Source organism: Triturus cristatus, chromosome 4_2 (genome assembly GCF_964204655.1).
Source record: "Triturus cristatus chromosome 4_2, aTriCri1.1, whole genome shotgun sequence".
Taxonomy (NCBI): Eukaryota; Metazoa; Chordata; class Amphibia; order Caudata; family Salamandridae; genus Triturus; species Triturus cristatus.
The window spans coordinates 380,882,151-380,909,037 of record NC_140586.1 but is presented as its reverse complement, the minus strand read 5'-3'; the positions used below and the strand labels follow the sequence as shown (position 1 = coordinate 380,909,037).

Genomic DNA, 26,887 nt, shown 5'->3' with positions numbered 1-26,887 from the left:
CCTGCGGCGCAGAGATCGGAGTGGAGGGGTTCTTCGATCTTCTCTGGGCTGTCTGCATAATTACAGAGTCCGACTTTGGCTGGCCACTCAAACAAGCTGGGGCGGCCTCAGGTGCTTTATATTTCTTGTCGAGACGGGGAAGAACCGCTGTTACTATAGCTGTATTTTTCATGACTTTTAAGCCCTCTTCCGAAATATAGCTGAGAATTAAACTTACGAAATTTTGGGAAAGGCCCCTTAAAGTCATGTAAACAGACCCTCTGCTTGGTGGGCACAGGGAGGGTACATCTCTTAGCTGCCCTTTCTAACAAATTATGAAACTCCCCCAATATCCTCCAGTGGGGAGTGCTCTGGGGTGGTGATGGAGAGGATGGTGTAGGGATGAGGTAGTCATCCCATTCTGTCCGGGCAGCGTGGAGCTCTCCTTCCTCTCGCTCATCAGAGGTATCTGGATAACGGAGCAGGGCTGGCTGGGTGTATGCCTTACTGGGATACGCAATGACGTAGGTCTTTGTGCTGGAGTGAATGGTTGAGCAATGGGTGATCTGGCAGGTGTAGATGCCTGTGGCGCATCGGCTATAGAAGGGGGAAACCACTTTCTATAATCTGAAACCATGGACTGCAAATCAGAAACAGATGAGATTTTGAAGGACTGCAGCCTTTGTAAGACCCATGAGTGGTCTTTTATGAGTCTTTTCTTGGCTGCTACTAGGAAGACCAAGAATGGGGTGATCTTTCCCTCTTATGAGCTCTTTTAGAGAACGAAGAAGAGTCCTCACTATCGGAGTCTGACACTGGCTCTATTCTAGTTTGGAGCTTTTGAAGCCAGATTAGCAGCCTTCCTTCTCTATCCTTTAAATTATTGGCTGAATAGGGTACAACATACGTTACAGTACTTGGCAGATTGATCCTGGTAAATGCACTAGATGCAATCTTGGTGTGGGACTTCAGAATGAAGCCTCTTTTTACCACAGGAATTGCAGGACCTAAAGAGATTTTTTTTTTCTTGTCTGACATGATGTTAAAATAAAGACCAAGTCAAATATGTATGGTGAAAACTCTGTGGATAACAGGAAAATCTCCCACAGCACAAAAATATGGGAAATATTCTGAGGAAGTAGGAAAATAACTGAGCACAGCTCAGTGGAAACTCCCTAGCACAACTTGCAATAAAAAATCTGAGGGCATACAACTCTCTCAGTATTGCTCTAGAGGGCAGGGCAGCCTGATCGGCTGAAGTATAAGTTTGGTCTCTTTTTTTAAAAGGAATATGATAGGTTGCAAAATTGAAGGGCCTAGGGCCTTCAGGCACTATCTTTAACATTGTATTACTATTGCATGGTACCGGGGGCTCCCATCTCAATGACTTTCATAGATTCACATGCTTGAAGCATTCTTCAAGCATGTGAATCAATGAAAGTTCCAATACTGGAGTAAATATTATATTTCCTGCTAGGGTATTTCCTTGAGATTGGATTTCAACTGTGTGCAATAAAGACTGATGAACAGGGGGACACTTTTGTTCCCCTTCAGTGAGTAATCCATACCATTCTTAAAATTTATATTTGTGGAGTAGAGTAGGGAGCTCTGCAGAAACTCTTAAGTGTATTTGTATCTGAATGTTGGCTAGGTGCTTTGTGTGTGGTATCACAGTAAGGGACTCATGTCTGCTGCTTCAGTTCCAGCTTGTTTCTTTTCTTCAAAGAGGGCTGTTTAAATGCAATGGGCTGCTCCCATTCGATGACTCCGTTTTTTTAATTCACAGAAAAAACTGCTTCACACAAATATGAAAGGCACAAAATTTAATTAATCAAATGGTACAATAACAAAATAAAACGTCAGACTGTAAAAATAGATTTTAAATGACAGTTACATATACATTTATAGTCAGTGTTGATTAGCATCAGAGTAAGCAACACCAAGAAAGCAAGAGGAATTTGAGGAACTGTAAATTATGAGCTGCAAGGAGGAATTGCAAAGCAAATAATGTGAAGAATGATGGAGAGTGATAAGATAGATAGATTTGAGGGGTGCAAGAAAAGGAAATACATAAAGTAAAATTGTGTGAAACAGGAAACCAACATAACCAAGACATAAGGGTAAATGTGAGTTTTGTACATGTGCTAATAAAATGTCTATTAAAATATGTTACAGGTCTATTAATGTGTGTATTCAGCTGTGCAGTTGATGGCTGTTGGATGCTAAAGTTGTCAATTCCGCTGATGTGTACAGGTCCATTTGGATAAGTTATATATGTTGGGTCAGAAGTGCATGATGTTATGTGCCCACACCAAATAGCTTGTGTACCACTTCTGAAATGGTTTCACAAGAATCACTTCTGTTGACACACATTGGCAACTGTGCATGTTAAACTATTTGCAAATATATTTTATTTATAGTACACAAAACCATTTTTGTGACATTTTTCTAAAAAGGGCACCTATGATTTGATATACTATTGTGCATATACGGTTACAAAGAAAAAATTGTTAAACAATCATATTGCAAAAGGCATTTCCGTCATTGTGCTTTATTGTACTATTTCATAATACAAATTTAAAAAATCTGTACATATATAAGGAAAAAACACAGATTTAAATTATTATTGTAACAGGGTAATATAAGAGAAATAGGACATTAAAAAAGTTGACTGCAGTGGGAGAGATCTATTTACAGGTTCATATGTTCTTTTATAGATAGGAAATATTTACAACGTACATACACACACAGAGACTCTGTACAATATCTACAACTATCGTGTAATACTGAGTGTATCCATCACCATTTCAATAGCCTTAAGTGGATCCTCAATTTCCTTCACGTTGTCTTTCCTTAGAATCCAATCAGGTTTAATTCTGTGGCAAAAGGAACATAGACATTTAGTTAAGTGCAGCCGCTCAGAGGTACAGACAATAAACTAGAATTGAGAGAAATTATTTGTACATTTATTTATATTTTAGACCATTGGTATATTGCTACGCATTTCCTTTTGGTCACTGAGGATCGCAGGCCTGGCAATCATTATAGATTTACTTACACCAAAGAACTCTCGCACTTGGAAGCATACTGCTATTTGGTTATCAATGTGGGGTTGAACCTAGGAAAAGACTTAATTGTAAATGTAGCTCAAAAATGGGGGGAGGTATTATAGAGGAAGGCTCGTCCTTTAATTTTTTTTTATAAAAGTACACCAAAAAAAGGGGCCCCACACATACACGTGGGCTAATTACCCTCAGGATAAAAAAAAGTGCAACACTCACCCACCAGGGTTGCCCCTTGGTGGCATGCTTTATTATAGGGTTCTTCCCATGCAACTGCAGAACGTGTGTGCTGCGACCAATGGGTTACATGGGAGGACTGTGTTTGAATCGATCTACCCAAATGATGGAAGATAAGTATTTCCTACCAGTCAGGTTTCAACCCTAAAACATCCCTTTATCTCCCATGTTTTATTCTATCCTCCAGTCGGTATGATTAAAATTCGGGAAGACAAAGGTAGAAAGTGAAACATGGGTTTAATGACCCGACTTTCTTTCCAATTCCGTCAACATGTTTCTGCCACCCACCCCTCTGGCTTTCATCAGGACCATGTAGCTCACTCCCTGAGACCTCTCCTAATTACCAGTGAAAACTGTTATGTCATACACTCTGCATGCAAACTAAGAAACCATACACCTACTTGGTGCATTTCGCAACGTAATATCTGAAACATAAAGGAGAAATTAGCCTGCCAGAGTGGAGGGCACATTGTAAGGGCTGGGCGCGCCTCAATAACATTAGTGCTGTGCTTTTGTCCATGCTTTTAAAAGGTTCCTCAAAGTTACGTGAATGTGTGAACCAGGTGAGCACATCTAGTACATACGTTGATCATAAAGCCCTGTGGGTGAACATCCACAAAGAACAGACACTGGACAGTACAAACGTGTAAAAATGACATTGCATACATATATAGGCACTAGTTGTGCTTCATAGGTATCTCGGTGCCGCAAGCCTGTAATTACACTCTGCACACATAGGGAGGCAGTAATAATAGGTAAGTATCAATATGTGCAGTTCTGCACTGAGGATTCCACCGGCTGTGCTGTACTTACATCTTCACAGTCTTGCCTGGTAGAATCACATTGCTTGCGTGTTACCTGTGAAACCCGATCTACGAGCTTTTTAAATGCGGTGTCAATGAAGCATGCGCGAGTGAGGTGCATCCACCGCTGAGGATGTCTGGTGCCAGAGGACTGGTCCACGCACCCATTACAAATGGTCGCTTCGAAAGGAACCACTCCCTGGTACTTTTTAGGCATTGCCTAACCATGTGCGCGCATAGTGCATGCAAGCTGCTAATATTGCTGGGTGCCGGTACACAAGACCGCGCGCACCCAGCCAAAATGGTTCAGTCATAGGCCTTGTTATACAGCTAGCAGAGGGGGATCAAATGGAAGGAAAAAATAAGTATGAACAATAATGAAAAAATGTCTGGCTATAAAAGGAAAAATAAATAAAATAGTGAATAATAGTATGGTCATGAAAAAAATATGTAGATAGTCATTAGGTGGTAAAATAGAATGATCCAAAAATCCAATAAAAATAGATGAAAACGGTCAAAATTAAATCTGAATGGATATCTGAATGTAAGAGTGAAGGCTCTTCATATTCTCGAAAAAACTAGACAAGTAGTGGGTCATTCGTGTTGAACTTCATCAAAGCTCATCATAGAGAGTGCATAAATGTGAACGCAATCATTTAGTTCTATATTAAATTGTGAACTGACCCCATGGGATGCTGTCATTTAAACCTTCATTATGCGTCTTCAGCTTAAAAACCCAGCGTTGTTCTTTCTCTAATGACACCCGTTCACAATCAGTTGTGTTGCCCACATTTCCCAGGACCACCCATTGATGGTCTGATACTGTGTGTTTTTTCTCTATGAAATGTGCTGACATCTTAGTAGTACCCTGGCCACATCTTAGATTGCTGCGATGTTCCTCAATATTGACTTTGACCTTACGTGTAGTCGGAGAGCGCTGTGGCTCTGCACGACGGGCACTCTGCGGGCGCAAGCAGTCAGGCACCCCGGGGGTCCGCATCTGGAGCGGCTTCACGGCGAGGATAGGCGGTGGAAATTGCAGCAGAGATCTGTGGGCCGCGGTGGCCCTGTGACACGGTGGTGTCTGGTCGGCGGAGGCTCCTTCGGGTCGCAACAGTGGTGATGGCCTGGTGACAACGCCTGGCCCGTTGAGGAGGTGCTGGCGGCAGGTGACTGTACCGAGCAGGGACGAAGAGGGCCTGCGGCGAAACCTGAAGCTCGATCACATGCAGCGTTGAGCGAGTTGGACAGCCGCAGGGAGCGCGGACCTACGGGTTGAGACGGGTATTGGCCTGGCGTTAAAAGTGGTGACGTCTCCCCCTGGCTAAGCGCTACTCCCCCCGTAAGTGAGCGGCGAGACGCCGAGGTGGCGCTGCTACGCTAGCAGTTATAAAGTGTCCCATCACAGGGATGCCAGGCGGTGATGCTATATAAGGGGCGAGCCACTGACGGCGCTGTACCCATACTTGGTGTCCCCCGGGATTTGAGGCGATAGGGGATTACGCCGGAGGACGCATACTCCGTAACCGTGCACCCCAGGTGGTATCTCAAGAGTATAATCCGGGTCGAGGGTAGCAGCGCCACTCGGAGGCGGCTGCAGCAATGGGCAAGTCAGACAAGTCCCAATCGAAGTTGACATTTGAGCAAAAACGCCCTAAAACTCTGGTTCCGACTGAAGAGGCTGCTAGCGGAGCCTCGACCCCGCCGGCAGAAGAGCAGGATATTCGCGGGTTACTGCTATCTATGGAGAGAGGTTTGCAGAATGGAATCAACTCCTTGGGCGCAAAGATTGACGCACTCTCCTAGAGAATGGATCGTATGGGGGAGCGAATTGACAAGCATGCGGAGAGACTTGATCAGTCGGACCAACGTATTGCCGAGGTCGAAGAAGTTCAATCTTCGTTGGACGCAGGCCACAAGCAGCTCGGGCGACTAATGCAGGTGCTACAGGATAAAACAGAGGATCTTGAGGCACGTACTCGTCGCTGTAACTTGCGCATACAGGCCTACCGGAGACGACATCAACGGGACGCATGGAGTGCTTTGTGGAGACGCTGTTGGTCGAGCTGCTTGGCCGGGAGGTGTTCTCAGGGATGTTTGTGGTGGAAAGGGCACATAGAACACTGGGTCCCAGGCCTCCTCCGGGTGCACCTCCGCGGCCGATCATAGCGAAACTACTGAACTACCGCGACAGGGATGCGGCACTGCATACGGTGCGGGAGAAAAAGACACTAGTAAATGAGGGGTCGACCATCTCGCTCTATCCCGATTTCACAGCTAGGGTCCAGGAGGCGAGGCGGCAGTTTGCTCCAGCTAAAAAACAGTTGCGAGAAATGGGGCTGGATTACACAATGCTGTATCCGGCTAAGCTTCGTGTTAACAGACAAGGGAAATCACACATCTTCCTGGATCCAAAGGCACTGCAAAAGGCGCTGAAGGACTGGAATAAAGAACGGAGGCATAGTCCGGAGAAACAGCGGCAGAGTGAGGAGACTGAGAGCGTGCCGGAGCTTCAAGACTGATATGGGCGGACTGGCAAGCATTGGATGTAAATATTTTGTATTTGGGAGGCCACTGAGAGGGGGGGTTGTTTGAAGGGAACCGGGTGGGAAAGGTGCATGGAGCTGCGTTGGTGGAGGGGGGGGAAAGAGCTTGCTGAAATAATGTCACAATGCATGAACGACAGACTGCCAAATATTAGGGAGTGGGAGCGCGCATACGGGCCCGGTCCCCAGCTGCCAATTCAACATGTGGAGCGGGGGGGGGGGGGTGCGCTGGTTGAGCGCGCTGCTTTGGGCTGCGGGCGGCACAGTGAGGTATACAGCGATGGGATTCAGATTGTGCGGTCGGTGGGGCAGAGATAGGTTTGCTGCTCTTGGAGGTCAGGCCTCAGTACACAGTGACAAACCGTTATATACTGAAGACTGAGCGACCTCCGCCCGAGAGTGCGTTCCACCATACCTAGGGGTCAAGTTGTTTAGGGTAGGGAGGTGGGTGGTGTGAGTAGTCCCACAATGGGATGCGGCAAGGCCGAGTTGTGGGTGGTCTGCTGTGGGAGGGGGGAGGGGAGTGAGTTCAAGTTGTTTTCTTTTAAGAGGTTTGACTGTCAGTATGCTATGATGTGTATTATTTGTTGTATCTGGCACGTACGGCACGCAGAGGTAGACGATATGTGCTACAGACAGGACAGTAATGGCTAGTAAAGCTGCCACAAGCGGATCGCTCGATTCTATCAGAGCGGTGACCTGGAATGTTAGGGGCCTAAACGACCACCGGAAGCTGCGCAAGGTGTTGCACTATCTCAATCGACATGATATTGATATAGCCTTCCTACAGGAAACGCACCTCCCCAATCATAGTCAGATGCTGCGCACCAGAGGGTTGCTGGGAAATACGCATGCTGCTGGTTTTACAACTCACGCCAGGGGGGTGCTAACTTGGTTCAACCCTAGGTCGGGTTGCAGAGCGCATTTGTTGTCAACGGATGTAGGGGGCAGGTTTGTGTTCTCGCGATACCAGGGTAAGGGACGGGACTTATTATTGGTTAATGTTTACGGCCCTAACTATGACTGCCCTGAGTTTTACGCAGAGCTAGCCAACAGGGTCAGGGACTGTGGCATTACGCACATGCTATGGGGAGGGGATTTCAACATGGTCATGAATCCAAGTCTTGATAGATCGGGAGGCCCGACCAGATCGCAGACAGCAGCAGCTAAGACAATCAGAAGGGAGATGCTCTGTATGGCCCTTTCGGATGTGTGGAGGACCCTCTATCCTACGGAGGGAGGCTTCACACACTACTCTGCTTATCATAACCTTCATACCTGTATAGATTATTGGCTTGCATCGCCGACACTTATAACTCAGGTCCGTACGTGTCAGGTGCTGCCGCGTACCCTATCAGATCATTCCCCTATATTGCTCACCTTGGCTACACCCAGAAAAACTATACCACCATTTACGTGGCGGTTCCCCCCATACTCACTTCTGGACCCCCTTTTCAAAGAAGAAATGGCCGAGGCGATTACAACGTTCTTTGATGCCAATATTGGCTCAGTGGATAGTTTTCAAACGGTGTGGGAAACATTTAAGGTTTATATTAGAGGGGTGGCAATGGCTAAGCATTCCGGGGTGCTGCGTTCTATCCGGCAGAGGCTGTCTACATTGGAACGCAAGCTGGGGGAATTAGAGGCTAGGCAGCAGTCGGACGCGTCGGAAGACATTGCAGAAGAGCTAAAGGCTCTACTGGCAGAATATCACGAGGATGCGGAACTGCAACATTTAGGAAAGTATGCCACTGCCAGGGTTTATGGGGAAGGTGAGAGGCCTGGCTCAGTATTAGCCAATATACTAAAAGCCCGCAGAGGCAAAGCAGTGATCACCAAAGTTAGATCGGACGAAGGGGCAATGCTGACGGAGGAAGCAGATATAGCCGCGTGCTTCAAGTCATACTATGCTAATCTGTATGCCTCCCGACAGACGGATATGGAAGAAAGCATACGTGACTACTTGGATCATATTCAGCTACCCTTTCTCTCCAATGAGCACAGGGAGTTTTTAGCTCTACCCATAGAGAAGGATGAAATCCTGGAGGCGTTGGCGGGTATGCAGGCGAATAGCGCCCCGGGAGCGGACGGTGTTACGGTCGCTTTTTACCGCTCCTTTATAGACCTACTGCTCCCGCATATATCGACACTGTTTGACGATTTGTGTGTTACAGGCCATATGCCACAGTCTATGCGAGAAGACATTTTGATTGCTATCCCCAAACCAGGTAGGCTTTGGAAGAGTGCAGTTCATATCGGCCGCTGTGCCTGCTAAATGTCGATACTAAATAGTTTGCGAAGGTTTTGGCCACGCGCCTCACGCTGCTTACCTCGGAGCTGGTGGCTCCGGAGCAGGCTGGATTTGTGCCTGGCAGGAATCTCACGTATAATTTGAGGACGGTGTTTGGCGTTTTGCAGCATGTTAGGCGGGATTCACGGGCCCTTGCGGTATTCTTAGATATGGAGAAAGCCTTTGACTCGGTAGAATGGCCCTACATGCGACAGGTCTTGACTAAAATGGGTCTGGGTCCTGTCTTTTTACAAATGATTGGGGTGCTATATCAGGGACCCACAGCGAGGATCCGACTGGGAGACTTGGTCACGGACGCTATACCGATCTCGAGGGGGACGCGCCAGGGCTGCCCCCTTTCTCCCATATTATATGCTCTTATAGCGGAACCGTTAGTGTGCGCTCTCCGCGAATATCACAGCCTAAGAGGAGTGAGCTTTCCATCATATCGGATCGTGGTCTCCGCATATGCAGACAACACTCTGCTCTACGTTAGGGACCGAGAACAACTTGGCACCGGTACTGCGTGAGGTCGTGCATTTTGGGGCAATTTCTGGGCTAAAAGTAAACTGGACTAAGTCCATTGCTTTCCCGCTGACGACGTCCACCATGCCGTTTGAAATGGAGTACCCGCTTCAATGGTCGGATGACTCGGTCAGATACCTTGGGATACAACTACATAGGGATTCAGAGGTAGTATTCACTGAGAACTAGGGGAGAGCCATTGATAAACTAGAGGATGATGTGGAGACCTGGATCGGGCTCCCCCTCTCACTGATGGGCCGGATATCCATTATAAAGATGGTGGTGCTTCCCAGATTTTTATTTTTGTTTGCCAATATTCCGATGGTACTGCCGCGTGCCTTCTTTGCTAGGCTAACCAGATCTCTGTTGCGACTGGCGTGGGCGGGGAAGCAGGCTCGTGTTAGTTGGAGCGTCTTGACGCTGTCCTACCATATGGGAGGCCTAGGGGCGTCTGATATGGAGCTATACTACAGGATAGCACAGGGAGCTCAGGTGCATAGTTGGGTGCATGGCGAGGATACGGTCCCATATCTAAAGCTAGAGAGACTGTTTGCGGCGCCCCTCCCGCTTCCGGCGGTCATTTTTGAGCCGGCTGACCGTAGAACGGGATTCTTAGATTCATTAAACTCAACTCGACATGCATGGAATTGTATACTGCAGCAAACGGCGGGGGCACTACTATATTCTCCGGCAATGCCCCTTGACTGGGTGGTCTGGTTGACCCCTTGCAGGGAGCGCGGGGTGATGCAGTCCCTTCGCAGGTTGGGTATACACCTGTTGGTGGACCTCTTCATGGATGGCATCGCTAAAACATGGGAAGAGGTGGAGTCGACAGTGGAGACCTATACTCAGTTACAGCGCTTTCAATTCCACAGGGTCAGGGGCGCTTGGCGACAACACCTAGGGGATGATATGGTTGAGCCCCCTGAGATTCCGGAATTATCGTATCTCATTAAGCATAAGATGTCTAAGCTATATGGCATAGTTATGTCACAGAGATCCCAGAAATATACCAAGGCTAGATTAGCCTGGCAGAGGGACTTGGACTCAGTAATTGACGATGCCATGTGGTCATATTGCTGTGCTGGTACACGACGCATATCCTTGCATGGCAAGCATAGACTGATTCATTTTAAATTTGTAAACAGAGTCTATTATACGCCGGAAAGGCTACATAGGTATGGCCTACGTGAGGGGTCGGCTTGTGAGAGGTGCGCACACCCTGCTGCAGATTTCATCCATTTAGCGTGGGACTGCCCTGGGGTGGGCAAATTCTGGGAGGCTGTATTTCGGCAGATAGGAGAGATAGCGGAATTAGATCTTACCCCGGACCCGGCAGTGGCATTGCTTGGACACTCGAGGAGGCTGCCAAGGGCAGCACGTAGGCTGGTAGACATGGGTATGCTGATAGCAAAGCGTAGGGTAGCACTGTGTTGGATGCGAGGTCCCTTACCCACAATAGCACAGTGGACACGGGACGTACTTTACTGCTGCACGCAGTCAGAGGTGTTCAGCGAACTGCTCCCTCCGCGAAGTCGACCAAAGAACTTCTGGGGATTGTATGCGGACTATCTCAGGAGCGGTGGGGCAGACGCGAGGCTCAGGACTGGGGAGGATGGCGAAACGGCCTCGGAGACGGTCGTCCCCGATACAAGCTGAAGGGTGGTATTAGACGGATGATGGAGCTGTGAGAATGGGTGAGCAGGGGGGTACTTGCATTCCAGGGTGTCGTAGAAGGGCGGGAGGACACAAAGGGTCACTTGCTGCTGTTCACCGGTCTGGAATAGATGTCCGGTATAGTAGGCTCTTCGGAGAGGAGAAGCCATGTTTAGGCATTGAGCACGAGGAGAAACCTCTGTGGGCAGCTGACAGGATACCTCAACAGTTGTGGGTAGGGGGTGGGGAGGGTGTTGATCTTTAGTTTTGTGATGTTTCAAGCAGAAAACTCTGTGCCCCTGATGGGGGAAAGACTATAAGAAATGATATATAGGACTGCAATACTGGATAGATATATCAAATCGCAACTTTTGAACACGGTGATGCCCAGCCTCCGGGATGTGGGATAAGCTATGATGTGAAGTGATTGTCAGTGACGAAGCAGCCGACCTCAGGGTTGTAGGCGAGCAGCTGTGTATGCCAACATGAACGTTCAGTCAAAAATAAAATTAAAAAAAAGAAAAAAGAAATGCAGATTCCTTTCTAGTGAGCAAAAAATATGCTAGGGCATGTTCAGTCATGCTCCCGATCTTTTGCTTGAGGAAATCAGCGGGGTCTACTCTTGGAAGTTCATAGTTCCTTTCATCACTTGGTAAATGCAGGCATTCATTAAGTTATTTTCCTGTGGACTGGATTATGATAGTCCCATCCTTGTCAGTTGGCTTCATAACAAAATGGTTACTTACCAGAAGGAGTAGTGTTGCAGCTTGAAGAGTTTTCTGGATTCACATGCTGTGCATCATTCCGCCATGTAGTGGTTGGGTCCGGAATCGTCTTTGTTTTTCTTGTTTTGGTCGCTGTCGACCACCATTTGGTGTCAGATACATCCCCTGTATGACGTCAGACGGCATCCTGGTGGCCATCTTCGGATTCTTTTTTCTGTCTTTATGTTGTTTAATCCTTGTGATGGTCATTATTTATAGTCCTTAACGTTGTACCTTGCTTCCCCACCTGTTTGTGTTCCTTCTTAGGGGAAGGCTGGGCGGGTTGCTTGTGAATCCAGAAAACTCTTCAAGCTGCAAAACTACTTCTACGGGTAAGTAACCATTTCGTTTTGCAGCGTGAATCCTTTTCTGGATTCACATGCTGTGCATTAGATTATGTAGCGGTTTCTCCCATGTTTGGGAGGCTGTGGTAAGAGGAAGACTTAGCAAACAGGTGTTGAAGCACCTTTTGTCCGATTTACGCTTCCTTATTTATTTGTATGTCCACACAATAATGCTTTGTAAATGTGTTTGGTGATGCCCATGTTGCTGCTGCGCAGATGGCATCGATGGGTACATTTGCCATGAAAGCCAGCGTCGCTCATTTCTTCCTAGTGGAGAGAGCAGTTGGCTGTACTGGTAGTTCCTTTTTGGCATTGGCATACCTTAGTTGTATTGTTTGTACTATCTATCTTGCAATAGTTGCTTTAGTGACAGCGGATCCTGTATTGGTATGTGAGTAAGCCACAAACAACTGTTTTGTTTTCCTTACTTGTTCAGTTTGTAGCGGATAGTATAGTAGAGCCCTTCTCACATACAGGGTATGAAGGTTTCTTTCTGCCTTAGTTTTTGGGTCCTTGAAGAAAACTGGTAAGATGATATTTTTGTTCAGGTGATACTTAGTTGCCACCTTTGGTAAAAACTGTGGGTTAGTTCTTAAGATTACCTTATCCTTGTGGATTTGTAAATATAGCTCTTGTACGGTTAATGCTTATAGTTCACTAACTCTTCGTAGTGATGTTATTGTAATGAGAAATGTTGTCTTAAGAGTGATATGTTTGCTGTCTGGTGTATGCATGGGTTCAAACGGTTTCCCATTAACTGAGACAGCACTGTATTAAACCTCCAAGAAGGTATAGAAGCAGTTTTTTGGGGAGCCACTCTTTTTGCTCCTTCTAGAAACCTTTTGCTGAACGGTCTAGTAAAGAAGCTCTTGCATGCTTTCCCTCTTGTGTATGCCACTATGGCAGCGAGGTGTACCTTTAGGCTTGAAAAATTGATGTTGCTGTCTAAAAGGTAGGTAAGGTACGTAACTACTGTTTCCTGTGTATTAATTGTAGTAGTTTTGTTATTAGTGGTGCACCATGTGGTATATCGCTTCCATTTAGCTGTATAGCATTTCCTTGTTGACTGCTTTCTTGCCTCCTTCATAATCTCCATGGTTCTGGAAGGCAGTTTGAGGTGCCCAAATTCTATGTATTCAGGTGCCAGGGTGCTAATTGTAGCGTTGTTGGTTCCTGGTGGTAGATTTGGCCCTGTTGCATTGTTAGAAGGTCCTTGTCTGCTTTGATTCTGATCATCTCTCCTTTGGAGAGTTCTAGGAGAATTGAGTACCATGTCTGTCTTGACCAACGGGGGGCAATCAGAATCATATTTGTTCCTTGTTTGCTTGCTTTTTGTAGTACTCTTTGCATCAGGGGAATTTGTGGAAATGTGTAGACAAATGTCTGGGGCCAATTGAGTGAAAGTGCATTTCCCTTTGACAGGTGGTGTGGAAATCTGGATGCAAAGTTCTGGCATTTCTTGTTCTGTATTGTTGCAAAGACATCCAACATTGGTGATCTTCAGATGTTGAACAGGTAATGTGCAGTGGTTTGCTTTAGCTCCCACTCGTGTGAGCAACTGTTCCGTCTGCTTAACCGGTTTGCTGTGATGTTGTCTACCCCTGGTAGAAGTACTGTTTGCAGATTGATTTGCTGTGGTATTGCCCATAGCCGGATTTCTTGCGCAGGTTTGCTTAGGGGGCAAGGATTTTTTTCCAACCTGTTAGTTCACGTACAACATTGTCGTTGTGTTGTCTGTCTGTATCAGGATGGTCTTTCCCTGAATCGGGTTCTGGAATGCTTTGACTGCCAGAACGACAGTTTTCATTTCTAAGAAGTTGATGTGTTATATTGAGTCTTCCTCCCTCCATCGCCCATGAATTTGTAGTCGGTATAGATGTGCTCCCCAACCGTTGAGGGATGCATCCGTGGTGATTGTCACAGATGGAGTTGTGTTTTTGAAAGGTCTCCCCTGTGCTATGTTGTTGGATGCCCACCATTGTGTTTCGGTCTGTATCCTTTGTGTAACAACCACTAGATCTTCCCAACTCCCTGTGGCTTGTGAACAGCTGTTGGCGATTAATTCTTGGAATGGTTGCATGTGTAGGCGAGCGTGAGGGATGAGTGGTATGCATGAAGCCACCATGCCCATCAGTTTCATTACCTTCCTCACTGTCAGAGACTGTCCCTTCTGGTACAGGGCTGTTTCGTTGTAGATGGCTTCTATCCTGTTTTGTGTGGGATATGCCCTTGCGTTCCTTGTATTTAGTTTTGCCCCAGAAAGATATTTTCCATTTGTGGTTTGATGATTTGTTGTGGTTTATGGAGAATCCTAGGCTTTGAAGTGTTTGAATTGTTTTCTGAACCTGTTTGTGGCATATTTGTCTTGTGCATCCCCTTATTAGCGAATCGTTCAGATAGGGGTACACATGGATCTTTTCTTTTCTTAGGCATGTGGCCACTGCGGCCAGACATTTTGTGAACACCCGTGGAGCTGATTTCATGACGAATGGGAGTACCTTGAATTGGTAGTGTGTTCCGTTGTGTAGTAATCTTAGGTACTTTGTATGTCCTGTTCATTGGAATATGTAAGTAGGCGTCTTTGAGGTCTATTGTTGCTAGGAAATCTCCTTTTTGGATTTGTGAGATTATTTCTTGAAGGGTACACATTTGGAAGTATTTGAACTTGTTTATGAATCTTAAGTCCAAGATTGGTCTCAGGGTTAAGTCTTGTTTTGGCACTAGGAAGTATGGCGAGTAGTTTCCTTTGTGCCGTTCTTATTTTGGTACAGTTTCTATTGCTGGTTTTAGACACAGTTCCTTGATTTCTACGTTTAGCAGTGTTTGTTCTGTTTTTGATAATGTTCTTATTTTTGGAGGAATTGCAGGTGGTGTCTTTGTCAATTCTATGCGTGTTGAACCAAATGTAATATCCATTTGTCCGTTGTAATCCTTTCCCATTGTTTGAGGCAGTAGGATATTCTTCCCCCCACTGGTGTCTTTTGTGGGTCTTTTTCTGTGTTGGAGTCAGATAGAGGTATTACGCCTCCCTCTGGAGGTTTGGCCTCATCCTCTGCCGTTTCCTCGCCCTCGAAAGGGCTGCTTTTGTTGCCAGCCCTGGTAACCAGATTGTTGACCCATTTGTTGGCTTGTGTTTTGCCCCTGGGATTGTTGTGGCATCTGCTGGTTTTGACCAAAGCTGCCTCTTCCTGTGGTCTTTCTGTTGGAGAAGCCTCATCTCTTGAAAGATCCTCTTTGTTGTAGGGCCCCCATTGCCCTGGCTGTTTCATTATCCTTCTTTATTTGCTGAAGGGATTCATCTACTTCCTTGCCAAATAACTGTTGTCCGTTAAGAGGCCTGTTGATGATAGATGTCTGGACCTCTTGCTTGAATCCAGAGATCCTGAGCCAGGCATGTCTCCGGAGTACAGTTCCTGTGCACATGTAATTGCTTGTGGTGTCTGCTGCGCGTAGTGCCGATTTTTAGCTACACTTTTTCCTTCTGGGACCACAGCTCTTACTCTTTTGTTGTCCTCCTCTGGGAGTTTGTTTATAAACTCTTCCATTTCGTCCCACTGTTGGTGGCCGTATCTGTTCAGCAGGGCATTAGAGTTGGCAATGCGCCACTGCGTTGCTGCTTCTTTTTCCATTCTTCTGCCCACCAAGTCCATCCTTTTACTCTCCTTTTCTGGAGGAGGTCCCGTATTGGAGACTGCGTTGGCTCTCCTTCTGGCTGTTACGATGATGGAATCTGGTGTTACGTTGCCCTGTATTTATTTTGGGTCCTTTGAGGAGGGTTTATATTTTTTCTCCACTCTGGGAGTTACCCCTCTGTTAGATGCTGGCTCCTTGAAGGCTTCCTTGCCTTGGTTCAGAATGGTTGGCAACATGGGAAGATATGGTGTTCCCTTAGTTGTAGGAGCGAGTGTTTCCAGCAGACAACATGTATCCCCCTTTTCTTCTCTCTGGGCACCCCAAACTGGTTTGTAGCCCTTTTAACAATTTCATTGTAGGAGACAATGTCATCTGGGGGAGATGCCTACGAGGGGTAGTTGCAGATCTCTCCCTCTGGACTTTTGGTGTCGAGATCGTTCCATTCGTCCTCGAAGTTTTCTTAGATTTCCTCCTCCTCTGGTATGTTATCATATTCCTTGAGATCTTCGCCTCAAGGTTCTGGCGTCGGTGGGGTCTGGAGGATATTGTCTTCCTCCTCTTCGGTGTCGACGGTTTCCGGTTCGACTTCTGGAGCCTTAGGGAGTCGATACTCCTTTAGGTGACTCGTCAAACTCCTTCTTCCTTTGCAATAGCGCAGCCATTTCTTCCTCGAGTCTTCTTTTAGACTTCGAGGGCCCTTTAGGCATCAGATGCCCAGGTCTTCCTTTTCTTTTCAACGTCGTCTTCAGCGTCGATGCCTTTTTAGCGGGTTCTGTGTCGTCGACCCTTGACTTAGGAGCCTTGTGCGACTTCCCCTTAGGGCAGAATTTAAAAGGGGTCTTCTCCATGGCCCCTACCTTGCCATTTGTGGCACAAGGTGGTCCTCTGGTGTATCAAAACTTCGAACTTCACTGCTTCTGTCTCCGACTCTGCATGGGTGGTTGGTCTCTTCTCGTTGATCCTCTCGACGACGATCTTCTTTTCTTGAAGTTTTCTTGGGAAAACAAACTTTTCTTCGGAGCTTCCCGTCTTACTTCCAGACCCAAAGGCAGAAAAAAGAATCTGAAGATGGCCACCACGCACGTCGACCTCCAGGATGCCGTCTGACGTCGTACCCGACACCAAATGGTGGTCGACAGCCACCAAAAGAAGAAAAAAAACAAAGACAATTCCGGACCCAAGCACTAAATGGCGGAATGAGGCACAGCATGTGAATCCAGAAAAGCATTCACGCTGCAAAACTAGGTTGTCTAGTCCCATTTCTCTAATAACCTCAATTTCCTCTCTAGTTATATTATGAAAAGTATTGATGAGTGGGGTCAATCTCTCCTCTTTCCTTTAGAACAACTTTCTCGAATTCCCATACGTCTACAGGGACTGCTGTTGGAGGTGGGGTGAAAGTCGATTTGGGTTTTAATCCTGTGTTTGAATTTATCGAGCGCTCCCGTGGGCAAAAACCCAAGTCCTTTCTTTAAGACCCGTGTTTGAGGGTCTGAGTGTTTGGTCTGATAGGTTTCTGACGAGGCTGTCCGGTTGCTTGTCCGTCATGCTCCTTGTGGTTACTCCTTGTTGTTCTGGTGGAGGTCCACTTTGGATTTGACTCTTCTTCCTCCCTCTGCTCCTCATGTGGCCTTGTCTCCCACTAGAAAAGGCTTTTGTTGATAGTAGACATGATGGGTGGGATGACCCCGAGGGGGATTCCTTTGGTCAAAAGGGGGAGGCATGTAGGGTGATTGGCCATAATAGACAAAAATCATTCAGCAGATCCTATTCAAATTGTTACTTATATAACAAAATATCACATTTCATTACCATTGTAATGCCCTGCCTTTGTTAGCCCTGGCGAATCCACAAAAATCTGGTCATGTACCCGGTACTCCTTAGTTCGATCTGTGTCTAGATTATTATAGACTAGATCTACAGTCCAGATCTATAGCAAAGAGCGCTCTTAAAGAACACTCTGATTAAGCCTATACTCATCCTCAAAGGGTTTTTACAGAAACTAATGCGTAGAGTGTGATGACTTTCCTCACATGGGAGATAATACATTCTCCTCTTTCCTATTGGATGTATATCAATCTGATAAGGAAAAAGGTGGCATATGGTGGCTGTAAGGACTGTACTTCTGCTTGCTGTGTCCGTAAGATCCAAGCAATCACAATGAGGAAAACAATTTTAATGGTCAGCAACTTCAGAGTACAGCTGTGCGTAGGCTCAAAAGACATGCACATCAAGATCGTGATGACCAAGTAAAGGTCCCAATGTTGCAGGATAAAGGGATCGAAAGGAAAATCGTGAGCACTTTTTAAACTGCAATAAAACCAGTACTTAAAGGACGTTTGGTCAGGCAAAATTAGGAATGCTGAAAGACCAGAGAAATACTCTAACACTACCTACAGCCAAATTTTGCCACGCCAGTGACCAAAAAAGAAAACCAAGGAAAATAAAACAGAACATCGGATAGCTCTGCCTAAAGAGGATCAACCTGACTATCCTCGCAACACTGCATGAAATTCATGCACCAACCAGAATAAACCAACTTGTTTTCTGTACTTTTGGAGACTTTCGTAAGCGTCACTGAGATAATGTGTGGGATGCATGCTTGGTACCTTTCAGAGCAGAGATTGTTGTTGCAAGAGAAATGTGTGTAATGTACAGCTCTGTCTCAGAGTCAAATTACAGGGGCCTGGCCAGCTTCTGTCATGACCTTGACAGAGACCAGTACGGTCAGCTCGGTTTTTCATAACAAAAGAATGGGGGAGAGGTTTCTAGAAAATTCTCCTCAGGTTGAGTAACCACTATCACGCCATAAATTTAATGTTTCGTTGACAGCCATATTCATTGTTTGTTGTAAGCAGCGAGTTAGTAAATAACTTTACTTTTGACAAATTGTCTTGCCTTTGTGGTGTGTTTCCTTTTCTCTCATGGTTAAAAATCACTCACTAACCAACTTTGAATTGAAACTTTGGTATATGCTTTTGAAAACTGTTTTCAGAATAATACAGTTCGAAATCTCAGTCTCATGATGTGCCTCATTTTATGAAAGTTAAGTGGTGTAAGTGGTGTTTTTATTGCTTCCCCGTGTTTGTGCCTCCGAGTTGCAGGGCGGTATTTTCTATTATTTGGTAGGGTGAAGCAATACACTGCCACCAAGTTCCATCACTTCAGCCGGCAAATCACACCATCCTGAGGTCCTGCTCAATCTCCACACATGGAGATGTAGATTGTGGAACAGGAGGTTCATTGTAAGATGCAGACTGAATGGGGGACAAATGTTCATGCTCAGCAGGTTTCCTGCTCCAATGTGGGGATATCAGGATGAGTTGAGATTGGTCCCTACTGACCTTCTACAGAACTCAGAACAGGGATGGCAGTGATGGGAAAGCATATAGGACACTTCAGTCCCACTGTAGGCAGAAAGTTTCCCCCAGGGAGCCTTGAGGCGGATGCTCCAGCTTCCAGTGTTTCTGAAGCTACAAGTTCTTGGTGGTGGAGATAAGATCTACCCAAGGCACACACCACTGGGTGAAAACCTCTCAAACCACCTCAGAGTGCCATTCGTGGTCCGCCAGAGGAGATCTGCTGTGCTTATCATACCTGGCATTTAGGGAGACAGACAAATGATTGGCTGTCTGTCAAATCCCTAGGAGGTCGAGCTACATCCACAGTTGCCTCACTTCCTGGCACAGCACACAAGACCCCACACTGCCATCAGGACATGGTTCAGCTTCCCCTGGATTGGAGAAAGATCTCCAGGGCCAAATGAACAACAAACGGTTCCATTAGACTGATATGGCCCCAATGCTCTACCGGAGACCAAAGGCCCCCGATTTCCTCCTCATCTAGGTTACCGCCACACCAGAGAGGATACATTTTTCAATACTGTGAGCTCTAAGTAGGGTAAGGAGAATACCCTGACACAGGGCAGGTTGGTTTCTGTCAACCAGCACTAAAGGCCCGCACTACCTCGCCCGAGATACGGATGTTGTACAAGTGCAACCCCAGTGTTGAGCTCTCACTAGGTAGAGGTTTCACAAAGTAGCCCGTATGTGGCTACAAACACACAGAGCCAGTAGGATGGCTGCACAAGGCCAGGAAGTTAAGAATACTCAGAACGGTTGGTGCCGGAAAACAGCATTGAGCCCAAAACAATGGGGTTGTAACCTGAATGTCCTGGACTTGCTGCGGGGGCAGAAAGGTCTGAAAAGACACAATGTCCAGGATGGCCCACATGAAGGGAATACTCTCCATCCGTTGCAGATGGGATTCCCTAGAACCGTAGGTGGGACTGCAGAGAGAGAGTTGTCTGCAGGTGGTCCACGAATAACTGCGGTAAGTTTGCTTTCAACAGCCTGTCATTGAGGTACAGGAATATGCGTATCCCTGACATTTGACAATGGGCCACGACAACCACCATCAGTTTTATAAACACCCCGAGGGTTGAAAAGTAGGATGATAAACTGAACATGTTCAGTCTCATCACCAAATGAATGAGATATCTTTGGGATTGCAGTACAGACATCAAAAGGACATGTCCCGCAAGTCCAAGGGAAGCAGCTAGTCCCCAGATACAGGAGAGAGAACATGGGTGAGAGTCAATTTCTTGGCACCTCAGGACAACAGTGATCAAATATCAGGGACAAGAGTGGAGGCCTGATCTGCAAAAATCTGAGCAAACAGAGGAGCAAAATGAGGGGGAGTGGGCACAAACGATAGGCAGTAAATAAGTTGATCCACCTTCAGCACACAGTGGCCTGTGGTAACTGCTTGCCAGACAGGCAGATAAAACAAACCTAAAAAAAGAAAAGAAAAACAATCTGTCCCTCACCAGCTGTCTATGATCATTGGAGACCGAATCAGAGCATTTTACTGTAGTTGCAGCAGGCAACTACAAAGACGTTTGCAGTCCTTGTTGATAGCCGCAGCCTACACTGGCACTGAATCCTCTGCCATCACTAAAAGGCTGTATGGCTGCCTTTGGGAAATGGAGAGACCAGAGTGTAGTCCCTGCACTTGTAGTACTGCTGGTGGAATTGATAAGCTTCAGATAGCAAGGCCATGGAACAGGTAGTAGTGCGGCTGGCTCAAGGGCAGAATCAGATTTTTCTCAAGAAAGCCTGCAGTCATCAAATGGCATATCGATAAGGGATGCCCGTTCATCCGCAGAAAATCCTGAGGCACACATCTGTACATGCGGTCTGATCACCACACTGGTGCCACTGGCGAACCCCAGCAGTTCACAATGTTCAGACTGGCTTGCAAAATGTACTTAGCCGCATCCTAACTATTATGGCTTGTTTGTTCAAATGCATTCCTGAATTTCTGGTGAACTGTGGGTAAACTCTAATTAGCCACATCCCACAAAGTGTGTCTATAGCGCCCTAGTACACAGGCGGTATTCAGGGCCCTCAATAAAAAACTGAGACGAGAAAAGCTTTCCAAACAGTTCAACGTGCTTTGATTCTTGGCCCAGAGGGGGCAAAGGCATTAGTGTTAAGCTTGTTGGAAGCCTGAACCACCAATCTTTCAGGAGTCTGGTTTTAGGTCCGACAAGAAGACTCCCCAGGTGAAAGCCTATGGAGTATAGCTATTGGGCGACTCATTGGTGGCAGAGCAAGATTTAGACCATGCATCAGTTTAAGATTCTGTTATAGCCTCATTAAAGGGCAACATGGTGTTGTAAAGTTTCAGGCTCAGTCTACAATTTCTACAGTGGGAAACTGAAGGGCCAGCATTTCTCTTCTCTTTTCACTTCTCTGTAATGGGACCCAGTGGAGAGTCCAACTCTGTCTCAGGAGAAGTATACTGGCCATTAGCATTTTGAAAGTCCAAATACATGCCTGAATCAGTGTAATGAGGAGGTGGGGGTTAATTATCTACTTCCTCGTCATCATGAGGAATGTTCTGATGGCCTCGGAGAGCATCAGAGTCCAATCCAAAGAAAGTCTCTAGCATCAGCTAGTATGGTATCACAGTACTGCCTGGGAATTCTTTCAGATCACAGGCTATAAATTAGTTATTTCATAGCGAGACACTGACTGAGCTCGGTATGAAGCTGGCCCTGGGTCCGAACATAGGCATCAGAGTTCGGGTACGGAATCAGTGCCTCACCCAGTAGTAGATCAGTCAGAAGTGATGTGGTCTTTCATGCAGGTGTGGAGTTATAGGACAGTGCTTGACAGTGGCCCAGCAGGAACCAAGAGGAGCAGATGATCAATAGGTGCCAGGGCATGCCCTGCCAGGAGAGGTCTGACTGGCAGCCAAAGCAGATCAATGGTGCCCGAAGGCGCTCCAGAATTATCCTCAAGAGTTGCAGCATGGTCTCATTGAAAGCCTCTATCTGCTGGGGGTGGGAGGGTTCGATAACAGTCTGGGAAACTCTGGGCATCTCATGATATGCTCCGAGTCAGGCGATGGGAGCAGAGTCAGATCCTTCAAGTGCTGTCTGTGTGACTTTTCCCAGGAGGGTGAAGAATCCGGTTTGACCTTTTTCTGCTTATGGCGAGACTGGTCTTTTAACTTATCAGAGAACAGTGACTTGGAGTGGAACCTGAACCTGGAATGGGATTGAGTGAGAGACTAGGAGTCTATCTTCTTATGCCTAGCTTCTTATGTTCAGTGACATGAAGTTTAGCTGCCTGATGGCCTTCAGGTGTATCAGGAAGCATTTGTTGCAGGACTTCCAGGTATGCATGTATCCTAAGCACCACAGGCACACTTTGTAAGGGCCACTAACTGACATCCGTTTCCTGGAGTTGCGGCACCATTTGAAGCATGTGCTGTTTGAGGAAGACACTGTCAAGGTTCAAACGAAACATTTTAGGGCCGAGTAAGACCTTGACAAAAAGTTAGAGAGCTTGTGCTTCAGATATGCATCGAAGGGTGTGGTTAAAAAGGAACAGACAACTGCACACAGGAGTGGCGCCTATATATGGCTTTGTGCTTTATTTCCAGAGACAGTGTTCAGTCGCCAAAGAGACAATAAAATATTCTTAGTCAGTCTTAGTTAACATTAAAAATGAATTACTGTTTCAAAATGGTGGCCCGATACGATTTTGCCGATGCCGCGAGCCCGCACCAATCTATATTAAATACTATGGCATTTTGAATCAAGGAATATATGTGGTGTCAGATAAAAATTTGCATTTAAATTCGCTCAAATACAGAAAAATGTCTCTTCGTACAGGCGATTGGACAGACATAGATATAGCTAGGATTTGGGTGACGGAGATTAGTCTACATGACTATACAAATCAAGTCAGTCAATTCGGTATCTCTGTTGTCGTAGCTTAAGCACTAGTCTTTTGGCTTCGCAAACATTAAAAGAGGCACTTCCGGTCGACGGCGTAATATTGCGGCCATACTGAGATGCCGGGGTTCGAATATAGGCTTGAACGCTGCTAAATACAGGAATGGACTGACTTGCGAAAATAGGACCTATTTAAGTACTGGGTTAATTGAAACTAGGGATTTTTAATGTTTGTATTATTTGATTTCTAGCGCGTCGCGGGCTGATCTAAATATGCAGGCCCTACTTGAGCATGACATTTAAACTACATCGTGCACTGCTGGTAAGTTTATCGTACCAAACACACGGGCTTTATGTGACTTTGCGGTTCACCTGTGCACTTAGTTGGTGTACCTGGGAACGAGTAAATGTGTTCCCATGGCGATCTCTTACACATTGGGATCTCTGTATATCCAATGTCTTTTTCACTTGGTCACGATTTGAACCTTTAAAATGGTCAGTTAGAACCTTCTTACTGGCATATACTCACTTTGTATATAACGCTTTTAGCAACGGAACCTCACTATACAATGGCGGATAACTGCAAATGAATGCATCTGTAGGTGCAGTAATTGAAAACTTTCATCACAAGTCTCAACTATAAAGCATGCACTCTATGCTCTGTGATATTAGTGGCAATTGGGAATGTTATGCCCCACTATTCTAAATAGGACTTTGCTATGTCTTTGCAGATACATGCTAAAATAAGACTTTGTCGTGGAATATTTGCATCTTGCCCGGCCATAGTCAGGCTGGGACGGAACTATAACCAGTCAGACGGTATGGTCTTACCTTATGGATGGTTTCTTTATGGATACATACTCAATAGGACTTACACCTTATAGAATTGTATTTATATTTTCTTATTTTAGGCACACAAGATTGTTTCATTAACTTGAAGGTAGGCCTGGGTTCTCCCAGTAAACGTATCTTCATATAATACGCATATGGAACGTCACTTGATTGGTGATAATAGTTGCACTATTTTCTTTCTATTTACTATTGGCCATTCCCTTTCGTCGTGTGATCATCAATATTGGTTGGCTTTGCACATTGGATACTATAAATTAACTGATATATCAATATGATTATTTATAATGCAAGGATACACGATAATTTATTTCACTGTCCTTTGTTGGATGCACCTGTACAGATTGAGGGATATAATGTGATTTGATGGGTACAGTTGGGACCACATATAATTCACATGTAAAATATTTTAATACTGATGCCCGAATGTTTTGGGCTTACACTCTGTTTTATATATGTTTTCCAGCCCTGAGGAAGTCGCTGGTGTCTTGTCCCGAGCGACGAAACACGTGTTGGCTGGAGTCGCAACAAGACAACTATTAAATGATTCATATTTTCTATGCATTTGCTGTGAAACCCAAGTTATTGACTTGTTATATCATTGTGAATGTGTGCCAGGGTTTGATTTGGATAGAATCAGATGGCGCCACCTACCTGGCACTCAGCAGCTACTTCTGGAGTTCTAGATCCAGCGTGGCACCTACCCGAATTAAAAAATGTCAGGTATCTGCCATTTAAAGTATCTACCCACAGAATCATTTTATTAGGCAAGTGCAAGGAGGGGCTACAGAATTGACAAAGAAACAAGCACAGGCTGTAATAGTAATTTATAAAAGCTTGCCCTTCGCTCCCTTCCACCACCTTTCTTTCAATCCATTGGATGAGTAACAAGCATGACAAATGTAGGAGGCTTGCCAGATAACTATAAAAGCATGCAAGGTCAGCAAAAGAGTTGCTTGAGAATTGCTTAGATGCAATTGGTTTCAATCCTCAAATCAAATGCATACTGATCTTTTCAAGTGGGAGGTGACGTTGCACATTTCAAGATACATGGAACAACCCAATGGGTAACAGATCTAAACGTATTTCCCATGCAATCTGAGCATCTGTAACACATAGGGGAATTCATGCATCAAAAGAAGGTTTTATTTGAAAAAGAATTAAGGGGAAGATGATCTGAATCACCTGTTTAATAGGGAAATGAGGACTATGCATAAGAAACAGTATCTGTGGTTATATCAACCATAGCAATTTGTAGCACTGCATAAGATTCTCTAGCAGGAAATACGAACCATTCTTACCCAACAAGAACAGAGCCTCTCTTACCAGGTTTACAACTCTGAAAACCATCACTTTTAAGGATACAATGTTATGAGCAAAAACGGAAAGTAACTAAGTTCCAAACGTGACAGACCCACAGATTGAGGCAATAAATGTGGAGAAGCCTAGTGGGACAAGACTTAACCTACTTAAGGAACAGGAAACACTGCCTCCGAGCTGCAATTGGTACCACTCGAGGCAAAATAGGTTCTAATTGAATGGGTGCACTAGGTAAATTGACTACACTTGAAAAACAAGATGTTCAAATCAGCTTCAGAAGGACCACGATCCACCACCACCAGCAACAGGTTGCACGCAGAAGCTGGAACAAGATCACAGCCGACCAGCTCGCGACCTCCCTGAGCATGAACCCTCCCACCAGCACAACGAACCCAAGCCAGGCGGCCACCAACCTCGCGAAGTGGATCAGCAACTGCGCTGACGACCTCGCCCCTCTGAAGACCCCGCCTAGCAGACCCGGTAGCAAGAAAGCCCCATGGTTCACCGACGAACTCAAGAGCTCCAAGAAGAACTGCCGAGCCCTCGAGAGAACATGGCACAGAGACCCAACACCGGACAACATGATTGCCCTCAAGCTCGCCACCCGAAAACACCACCAACTCATCCACGCCACCAAGAAAACCGTATTCCAGGAACGACTGGACAACAACGCACACAACAGCAAGGAACTCTTCAACATCGTTAAAGAGCTCTCCAACCCCAACGCTGGAAACAAATCACCCCTTCGCAAGACCTCTGCAACTCCCTCGCCTCCTACTTCCACAACAAGATCGCCTACATACACAACAGCTTCAGCACTCAACCGACGCACGCCACGACCGAACCACCGTCCCCCACCACCACCCTCCGCGCCTGGACCCCGATCAGCACCGAAGACACCGTCCGCACGATGAACTCCATCCACTCCGGATCTCCTACCGACCCCTGCCCTCACCACGTCTTCAACAAGGCCGACGCTTTCATCGCACCCCACCTGCGGGACATCATCAACACCTCCTTCGACACCGCTACCTTCCCGGAGAGCTGGAAGCACGCCGAACTCAGCGCTCTACTAAAGAAGCCTTCAGCCGACCCCACCGACCTCAAGAACTACCGCCCCATCTCGCTGCTCCCGTTTCCTGCAAAAGTCATCGAGAAGACCGTCAACAAGCAGCTGGCCGCCTTCCTCGAGACGAACGGTTCCCTCAACCACTCGCAGTCTGGCTTCCGGGCCAACCACAGCACCGAGACCGCCCTGATCGCAGCCACCGATGACATCCGAGCACTGCTTGACAACGGAGAAACAGCAGCCCTCATCCTCCTAGACCTCTCCGCGGCCTTCGACACTGTCTGCCACCGTACACTAGTGCAGCGACTCAGCAACATCGGAATCCAGGAGAAGGCACTGGAGTGGATCCATCTCCTTCCTCGCCAGAAGGACACAGAGAGTCCGCCTCCCCCCGTTCAGATCTGAAGCCACCGAAGTCATCTGCGGCGTTCCTTAAGGCTCCTCGTTCAGTCCAACCCTCTTCAACGTCTACATGAGCCCCATCGCAGACATCGTACGCCAGCACAACCTCAACATCATCTCCTACGCCAACGACACCCAGCTGATTCTCTCCCTCACCAA

At 46.3% G+C, this 26,887-nt stretch overlaps 1 protein-coding gene across 2 annotated transcripts in view; it reads right to left on the bottom strand.

Annotated features, from left to right (window-relative positions):
- Window positions 1-1,787: 1,787 nt before the first annotated feature.
- ASPM (assembly factor for spindle microtubules) overlaps window positions 1,788-26,887 on the bottom strand; it is a 393,967-nt gene continuing 368,867 nt past the window's right edge. For both annotated transcript variants that reach the window (XM_085601843.1, XM_085601844.1), the window contains exon 30: window positions 1,788-2,855. In XM_085601843.1, the coding sequence (XP_085457969.1) occupies window positions 2,753-2,855 (103 nt within the window). In that variant the 3' untranslated portion in view covers window positions 1,788-2,752. The remainder of the gene's footprint in view (window positions 2,856-26,887) is intronic.